The sequence below is a fragment of the Plasmodium gallinaceum genome (assembly GCF_900005855.1).
Source record: "Plasmodium gallinaceum strain 8A genome assembly, contig: PGAL8A_v1_87, whole genome shotgun sequence".
NCBI lineage: Eukaryota > Apicomplexa > Aconoidasida > Haemosporida > Plasmodiidae > Plasmodium > Plasmodium gallinaceum.
The window spans coordinates 510,785-519,952 of NW_021628251.1; the positions used below are offsets into that span (position 1 = coordinate 510,785).

The 9,168-nt window shown below is 13.8% G+C and overlaps 3 protein-coding genes across 3 annotated transcripts; 1 reads left to right on the forward strand and 2 right to left on the reverse strand.

Moving 5' to 3' along the window:
* Positions 1-2,354: 2,354 nt before the first annotated feature.
* On the forward strand, positions 2,355-4,227 carry PGAL8A_00284700 (conserved Plasmodium protein, unknown function; the record flags this gene model as incomplete). Its single annotated transcript, XM_028671846.1, has 4 exons — positions 2,355-2,392; positions 2,498-2,562; positions 2,642-2,735; positions 2,937-4,227. 4 exons carry the CDS (start codon positions 2,355-2,357, stop codon positions 4,225-4,227), a joined length of 1,488 nt encoding a protein of 495 aa, XP_028528458.1.
* A 663-nt stretch (positions 4,228-4,890) lies between these two features.
* On the reverse strand, positions 4,891-6,496 carry PGAL8A_00284800 (conserved Plasmodium protein, unknown function; the record flags this gene model as incomplete). Its single annotated transcript, XM_028671847.1, has 4 exons — positions 4,891-5,710; positions 5,978-6,071; positions 6,182-6,249; positions 6,453-6,496. 4 exons carry the CDS (start codon positions 6,494-6,496, stop codon positions 4,891-4,893), a joined length of 1,026 nt encoding a protein of 341 aa, XP_028528459.1.
* Positions 6,497-8,161: 1,665 nt separating this feature from the next.
* Positions 8,162-8,891, reverse strand: PGAL8A_00284900 (conserved Plasmodium protein, unknown function; the record flags this gene model as incomplete). The annotated part of the gene is made up of 3 exons (XM_028671848.1): positions 8,162-8,206; positions 8,350-8,425; positions 8,782-8,891. The coding sequence occupies 3 exons, from the start codon at positions 8,889-8,891 to the stop codon at positions 8,162-8,164; spliced, it is 231 nt and encodes a 76-aa protein (XP_028528460.1).
* Positions 8,892-9,168: the final 277 nt, after the last annotated feature.

The window sequence follows — 9,168 nt, forward strand, 5'->3', positions numbered from 1 at the left end:
ATTTTTTTTTTTTTTTTTTTTTTTTTTTTTGATTAACTGTTAAGATTTTATATGAACAATATGATAAAGGACATAATTTTTTTACTACAAAAATATTTATAATATTGTATCCGGAAAAATTAAAAAAATATATTTGGATTAATTTAATATATATTTAAAAATATACATAAATATTTAATATTCTATGAATATCATTTAAAATTTAAAATGGGAAAATTCAATAAAGTATATTTATTATTTTTAATAAATATATACATTTAACAATTACAATTCAAATACTGATATCAATTAAAAATTATAATATATAAAAATTATACACACAATAAAGAAAAATGTTTAAATATGAAGAAATTTAAAATACATCAATGAAAGAAAAAAAAAAGAAAAAAGAAAATTTTCTTATTTTTATTTTTTTTTTTTTTAATTTAATATATATATATATATATATTAGAACTTTTTCCTTTATATTTTGAAATAATTTTGCTCATATAAAAAATTGTATGCTTGTAAAGGTACTTGTATTCTCTTATAAAATATAAAAAAAAAAAAAAATAACTTTGTATTTTTATTTTTACAACTATTTTATAGTATAATATTTTGTATATTTTTTAAATAAATTAGTATCTTTTATTTTCTTAACATAATTTAATTTGATATAGCTTTATATATATAATATTTTATTTATTTATATATATATATTTATATATATATATATATATTTTTTAATGAATATCATCTGAGCTATTTAACAAAAATTAAAAAAATTCTTGTAAATTTTTTTAGTATTATGAATATTCTTTTTATTTTTTTTTAAATTGAGATTATTAAAATTAATGTCTATTTCATAAAAATTTTTATATAAACTAAGTTTTTTTTTTTCTTTTTTTTGGTAAATTATTCTATGACTTCGTAAATATATGAATTCATTAACTCATATGTTTATATAAACTATGAAAATAACTATACTTTTTTTTTTTTATTATTTAAATAAATAATAGAGAAATAATATCAATTAATTAATGTATTCCATAAAAAATATATAAAGATTTTTTTTTTTTTTTTTTTTTTTTTAAATCTAAATATAATTTTATTGTTTATAAGTAAAAATTTTTTATGTATTCTCACTGTATTATTTTTATTGAGATTTCACACAATATTTACAGTTCGTTTTTTTATCGACCTATATTTATATATTTATTTATATATGTTTTATATATAAATTTATATATATTTTTGGATATTTTCTCTCATAAATTAATAAAAAGTTCTTTATTATAATATGTAATAAAAAAAAAAAAAAAAAAAAAAATAAAAATAAATAATTAAAAATTTTTAATTAATATTATTATAATTAATTAATTTTTAGATATACATTCAGAAAAATAAAATGCACTTCTATAAATATGTAGATAATTTATTGTTGTCTTTTTTACATATGTATTTTTTTTTAGTTATTTTTCTTTTTAAAGTGTAAAACAATACTTAAACTAATTAATAACATACGCTAACAAATTAAAAAAACAAAATCACAAAATAAGGTAGCATAAAACTATTTTGCAAAAATATATAATGGAAAAAAATTTTTAAAAATAATAGTTAAAATTATTAAAATATTTTGATATATGTCAAAAAATTGTCGGAATAAATGATGAAAATGAAAAAAGGGTGTAGAATGAAAAATACAAAAGATTAAATGCATGAAGATAAAATACATATACATTTAGATAATGACACTTATAAAATTATTTTTTTTTTTTAAGATTTATAAATATAATTGTAGATATAATTAATAAATCCATAAAATAATATAAAAAAATCGATATATAAAATCCGAAAAGCTAATGTTATAAAATAATAAAACTATTTAAATAGTAGAGGTATAAATTTAGTATTAAATGCTGTAATAATATTTTACTTTTATTTTTATAATAAATAGTCAATTTCTGTATTTTATATACTAATTATTTTTACGTTGATTTTTTTTTTTTTTTTTTTAATTTTTTTTTTTTCTTATTTTACCTTTTTTTTTTATTTTTTATGTATTCGTATTTCACTTTATTATGCTTTAATAGTATGCAATCATAATTTTATTCATGTATCACTTTATTTTTGTTGGTTATATCTATAAATAATATTGTACCATATTATTACAATTTGTATTATTTTAATTATTACCTACTAAAGAATAAATGTATGCAATAGTCAAACATAAAACACATATTCATTCGATTCTATAAGTGCATAATTAAAATGATGTTTTAAATTATAATAGAGAAATAAGATTATTATTATTATTATTATATTTTTATTTGTTTAACTTATCAATTTTTTTTTTTATGTATATATTTTTGAGAATGAGCAACTTGAAAAAGAAGAATAAAAATCTCTTAGAGTAATTTTTCATTTTTTTTTTTTTTTCTGAATTATTTTTAATTTAATTAAAGGTATTAGAAAATTTCTGTAATATTTTTTTTAATGATTTTTTTTTATTTTATAGATCATTAACTAATGAAGATATAATTAATTTAATAAAAAAATGCTATAAAGATAAATTGATATATGGTTATATAAAAAAAGAAGAAAAAAAATATAATATCTTTACTTTTATTTACGTATTTCAAATTACATTTTATTCTTAAAGGTTATGTAAAATGGAAAGAATTAAATAAAAAACAATTTAGCAGACGATATTCAGTTAATACATTTAAAAATATATGGAGAATAATAAATAAAAAGTATGAAAAATTAAAAAAAAAAAAATAAAATAAAAAAAAATAAAATAATTCTCTCTATATAAATCTATATATTTCATAACATAAAATTAATATATATAATTTTAAAAACATAATATTTTTAATATATTATATAATAAAGTTTTTAAGGAATATAAATAAAAAAAAAAAAAATAAAAATAAAATAATTCTTTTTTTATTCAGTTTTGATAATTACAGTAAAGAATATGAAGGAATAATAAAAGAAATTGAAGTAGAAGCTAAAGACATTATATCAAAAAATAATAAATTAAGAATTAATAAAAAACTAGATATATTATTTCCTCTAAAATCAAGAATATCAATATCGAATATATCTTTGTTAAGAAATTTTTCAAGAGTTAATAGTTTTTTTTTCAAATGTTGTAGCAATTATTATAGTCCTCTTAATGGTTTTTTATCAAGTAGGAATAGAAATTTTATACGTGATAGTAAATCATTAAAAGATAATGAAAATGATATAAAAAAAGTGAATTATATAAAAAGAAATATCGTAGATATCAGAAGACAAAGTGAATTTTTAGACTATTATTTTTTAGTAATCTCTTTAATTCATCAAGGAAAAAAATTTGCCCTTTTAAAAAAAATGGGAGAATTATATGAAAATAAGTTATTAAAATGTTGTAATAATAAAAATTATGTTTATAATAGTTATATTTTGAATTTCATAAAAAAAATACATGAAATTAGTTTAGTTACAAGTAATATAAAAAGTATATCAAAATTATTTACACAAAATTTAGAAAAAAATTTTGGTAGTAAATTTATTGACTCAAAAAATATCACTACAATTGAGACAAATGAAAATTCGTATCATTTTAACAAGAGTTTAACAAATTATAAAATATTCTATAACATATTTAAAAATAACATTAATTTAAATAATAACAAAGCAATTTCATTTATTATTCCTTTACCTAAAAAACCTAATCATTTAACTTTTAAAAACAACAATTTCTATTATTTTGAGGATCCAGTTTATCTTAATAACAATCTAGATGAAGATATTTATAATTATATTTATATTTTTCATAAATTTTTTCTTTCTTTTTTGTTTTGGTCTTTTTATCTCAAATATCAAGGAATAGAAAAAATGAAAATTTTATTTAACAAGGAATTAGAAGAACTGAATTCATTTATTGATACAAATAATATGAAGAAAGAAGAAATAATAGAACAAAAAAAAAATTATAATAAAAGTAATATGTATGCATTTATGTTTGATTTCAAAATAGACCACATAATTTCTTTATGTCTCTATGTTTTTAAAATTTATTTAAAGAATAAAAGGAAAATAGATTTAAATTATCTAAGAGTTATAAAAATATTAAATTTATCTCTTCATCCTACTTTAAAAAAAAAAATTATCCGTTGTTATATTATAACAATTAGATATGTTTACGATATTGTTCTAAAATTAATATCTAAATATAGAAAAAAAAAAAAAAAACAATGAAATTAAATAAAAATTTTATAAATTTTTTTTTTTTCTTGTCTATTTTTAAAATTAAGAATACGAATCATTTTTATAAGTTTATATGAATTAGAATTAATTTTTTTTTAGATTATTTTAAAAAAATTTGTTTTATTATATAATTTTTTTTTTAATATAATTATGAATTTTTTTTAATTTTTAATATACTTTAAATAAGCATTTTTTGTTTTTAATATTCTCGTAAATTTTAAATAAAAAATTTGAGTTTTAATTTTTTTTTTTTTTTTTTTTTTTTTTAAAATATTCTTATAAATATTTTGATATAAATTATTATACATACACATTTTTTTATTTTATTCTTTGAAAAACAATTTGCTTTTGAATAATTAAAAAAATTAAAAGTGAAAAATCAAAAATAGTGCTAAAAAAAAAAAAAATAAAAAAAATCGGTGCAATTATTTGACCGATAATTTTTAATTAAAAAAAAATATATGAAAAAATTTGATTAAATTTATGATTTAAATAATTGTATTCATTTTTAATTAATATGTATTATTTTTATTACTTATATTATTATTATTATTTTTTTTTTTCTTTTTCAAATGATTTAGATTTATTCTCAAATTGAATACTTGTTTAACATTCAAATTATTTATTTATTTATTTATTTATTTTTTTTTTTTTTTATTTTCTACTTTTCTGATGTTTTATTATATTTTTTTTAATTTTTTTCTCATCTTTTTTCTCATCTTTTTTTTTTTCTTTTTTATCCTCCTTTTTATCCTCTTTCTTAGATTTATCTTTTTTATCTTTTTCATCTTTTTTTAATTTTTCTTTTTTATCCTTATCTTCATTTTTCTCCTTTTCTTTTTTTTTTTCATTATCTTTTTTTATTTTATCACTTTTTTCATCTTTTTTATCCTTTTCATTTTTCCCAACTTTCTTTAACACAACTTTATCATTTTTTATTTTATCTTTTTTGTTGTCTTTTTTGATCTTTTCATTTTTAATAACTTTTTCATTTTTATCTTTCTTTAATTTATTTTTTTCCTTTTCATTTTTATTAATTTTCCCATTTTTTTTAGATTTTTCGTCTTTTTTAATTTTTTCAGCCTTATTAGCTTCTTTGATTTTATTTATATTATCTTTTTTTTTATTTATCTCATTTTTTTTTTTTTTAAGTTTATTTATATTAACATTTTTATTTTTTAATTCTGCATATTTTTTTTTTTTATCAATAGTCTTAAGAGTTTTTTTTTTTAAAATAGAATTTACATTTCTTTTATTTCTGAAATTATGAGTATTTAATTTTTTATAATCAAAACTTACTCCTTTAATGACTCTATTCATAGAAATATTTGACCTTTGCTTTGCAAATTGAACTTTTGATGGAATGAATTTTTTTTTTTTTTTTATTTTTGGAGTTATTTTTATTTTATTTTGTTTTTTCATTTCGTTTAATTTTTCAACGTCTTTTGAATAATTCTCTATGTATTGAGGTAAACTAAAAATAAATAAAAAAAGTTTTTTATTTTTGAAATTATCATTTAATTCTATTCATATTATAATTATTACATAATATTTTTATTAAGTTATATTTTATTATATTTTACATTATTTATTAATTTTTTTTTTTTTTTACGTTATGTTTTATTATACTCTATTATATTTTAATATACTATGTATTTATTTTACTATTATTATTTTATATTTTTTATTTTTGTTCTATTATATTTTATTATTTTTCTTATTTTTAAAAAAATAAAAAGACCAATTAGCTATGCTATTATTCCAAAAATTTTTCATAATATTTAGCGGATATTTTGTTATTTTCTTTTTTTCAGCTAATTTCCAATTTATTCTTCCTGAATTTTATATTTTTAAATATATATAAAGGAATATTCTTTTCTTTTTATTTTAATATATTTTTTTTTTTTTTTTTATTATTTTTCCCTTTTTATTTTTTTATATATACCATATAGTAATTGTTGCTCGTATCCATATAAAAATAATTTTTTTTTATCTTTTTCATCAAAATGTGTTCTATATTTAAAACGAAAATATAACAAATGAATATTTTTAAAGGAACCACTTTTTTTTTATTATATATTTTGTTTTTGTTTTGTTTTTTTTTATCTCATATATTTATATAATTTTTATGATTTGTTTTTATATTTTTTAGACTTATGTAATACAATAAAAAAAAAAAAAAAAAATGTTTTTTTTTTTTTTTTTTTTGATATCACCTTTGATCTTCCATATTCTTATTATTTTCGGATGCTTTACTCATTTTGCATAATACTAATGTATTTTTATATATTTTTAAATTTATAGTTATTAAATGAAAAATAAATATATATCTAAGATTCTTAAAAGAAAAATACAAAACAAATATTTGAAATATTGTAATTTTATTAGAGTAAGATTTTAAGAATTCTAAAAATAAGATGGGTAACTATGTTTATTTTATTATTTTTTTCTTTTTGTTTTTTCTTAATAACATGATGTTAAGTTATTAATTTATTTTTCTTAGTGCTGTACGTTAACTATTTTTTTTTTTTTTTTCTTTCTGCTATAATTTTTTTTTTTTTTTTGTTCCTAATTTTAAAAAATTATTAAAAATATATTAGTTATTATAGTAGCATAGAAGACAAGTGCTTTATTTGTATTTCTTTAAAAAATATATAGAAAAAAATAAAATAAAACAAATAAAATAAAAGAAGTTTAATATATTATTTTTATTAAGATTTCTTTATATATTATGTATTATGGTTTTTTTTTTTTTTTTTTTTTTTTTTAATTTTTTCAAACTTCATTAACATATATGATAAAATTATAAAAATTTATAAACAATTTATGAAGTAAAAATATAAACTATTAAAAAGTTCCTTGTTTTATATATACTTTTATATTATTGTAGATCTTACTTTTGTTTTATATTTCATTTATTTTTTTTTTTTTATTTATGTGTCTTATTTTTATTTTAAATATATTTTTTTTAACATTTCATTACTAAATTTATTCATATATAATACTAACTTCTCATAGTTTTCTTATTAAAAGACAAAAAAACAAAGAAAAGAAATAAATAATAAATAATAAATAATAAATTATGAATATCTAATTTTCTTTTTAATAGATTTTAAGGTTTCAAAAGAATTAAATTTAGTTTTCATGTTAATAGTAATATATATATAAATAGTAAAGAATTTTATATATAAAGTGTGTCTATAAAATAAAAAGATATATTCAAATAGTAAAAAAAAAAAAAAAAAAATTATGAAACTAATGTTTAAAATTATTACAAATATATTCTTTTTTTCTTTTAATTAATTAAAATTTAAAAAAAAAAAAAAAAAAAGATATTTTTTGTTATTCATAATTTAGTAATATAATAAAAAAAAAATTCTAACACTTATTAAGTAGTATTATATATATATATATATATATATATATGCATGTTATATTTATAAATATTATTTGTTTTTTATATTTTATTAATATTTTTTTTTTTTTTTGTATTATAGTAATCTAAATATAAATAGTATTCTGTGTAATATTTTTGTAATGAAATAAAAATATTATTAGTAATTGTTTAATTTTTCTTAAATATTTCTTTTTTCTTATTTTAATTTTTTTTTTTTTTTTTTCTACAAAATAATCAGCAATATATTCATGTTTTCATATTTATATTATGTAACTATCACTTATTGCATATTTATACTTTTTACTCATTAATCTTTTTTTGTATTCATATCATTTATATATGACTAAATTTAATTTACATTTTTCCATTTGCATGTTATATTCTAATAATATTTATGCAAATTATTTTCATTTAAGTTCTTTTCATTATTTGATTTAATTTCTTTTTGAGGTAACTTCTCTTTTATTTATATATTTTTTTCTTGTTATTTTATAAGTATCATTTTTTTTAAACGATGATTTTTTTTTTTTATTCTAATTTTGATTTTTCATTTATATTATGTATTCTCATATCCTATTATAAAAAAAAGAAAACATAAAAGTATTATATTTTCATTTGTTTTTTAATTTTTGTTTTTAGGAAAATTATACTTTTTTTTTATATGGTATATATATATATATATATATGTATATATATATATATTTTTTTTTTTATACTTTATTGGATTTATAAGATTTAAGCAAGCAGTAGATATATGTTATTAAGCTTGTAAGAACAAACAGAAATAAGCATCTGAAAGAAGATTATACAATTGTAAATTATTTAATTGAAAAATCAATATTATTTATAAAATAAAAAATAACAAAAGAATAACACATATATAATAAATAAAAAATTATGTAATACTATTAATACGTATTTTAAATTTAAAATTGTTCATATTATGCATTTTTTTTATTATAGAATATTATTTTTTAAAGAAAGTAAATAAAAATAAAATATAAATCTACATATGATTTTATAGATAGTAAACATATAAAAAGTCTATATGAAAAATGAAAACTTCAGATTTTTTTATCTAAAGATAATTAGAACAAGCATATATACACATTATTAAAATTTACATACATAATAATATTTTAACTTACAAAAAAAAAAAGATAAAAGGATCTTTAATTGCCAATAATAATTTAGAAAAATGAAAAAAATTATCATTTTTTTTTAATACTTTATAAAGAATGCTTTTCAAAAGTTTCATTTTAAAAGAAAATAATCAAATATTCTTAATAAAAAATGAAATTAAAGATATTTAATTTTTAAAATACGAAATAAATATTTAATTCTATATTTTTGGCTTTTATTTTTATTATATTGTATTATATTTTATTTCATTTTCTTTACTTTTTTTTTTTTTTTTATTTCCTTTTTTTTGTTTTTTTACATTTTTTTTTTTTTTTATTTTTGTTACCTAAATTTCAGAAAGAATTTATAATTAAAAATATTCTTTTTTTTTTTTTTTTTTTTTTTTTTTTTAT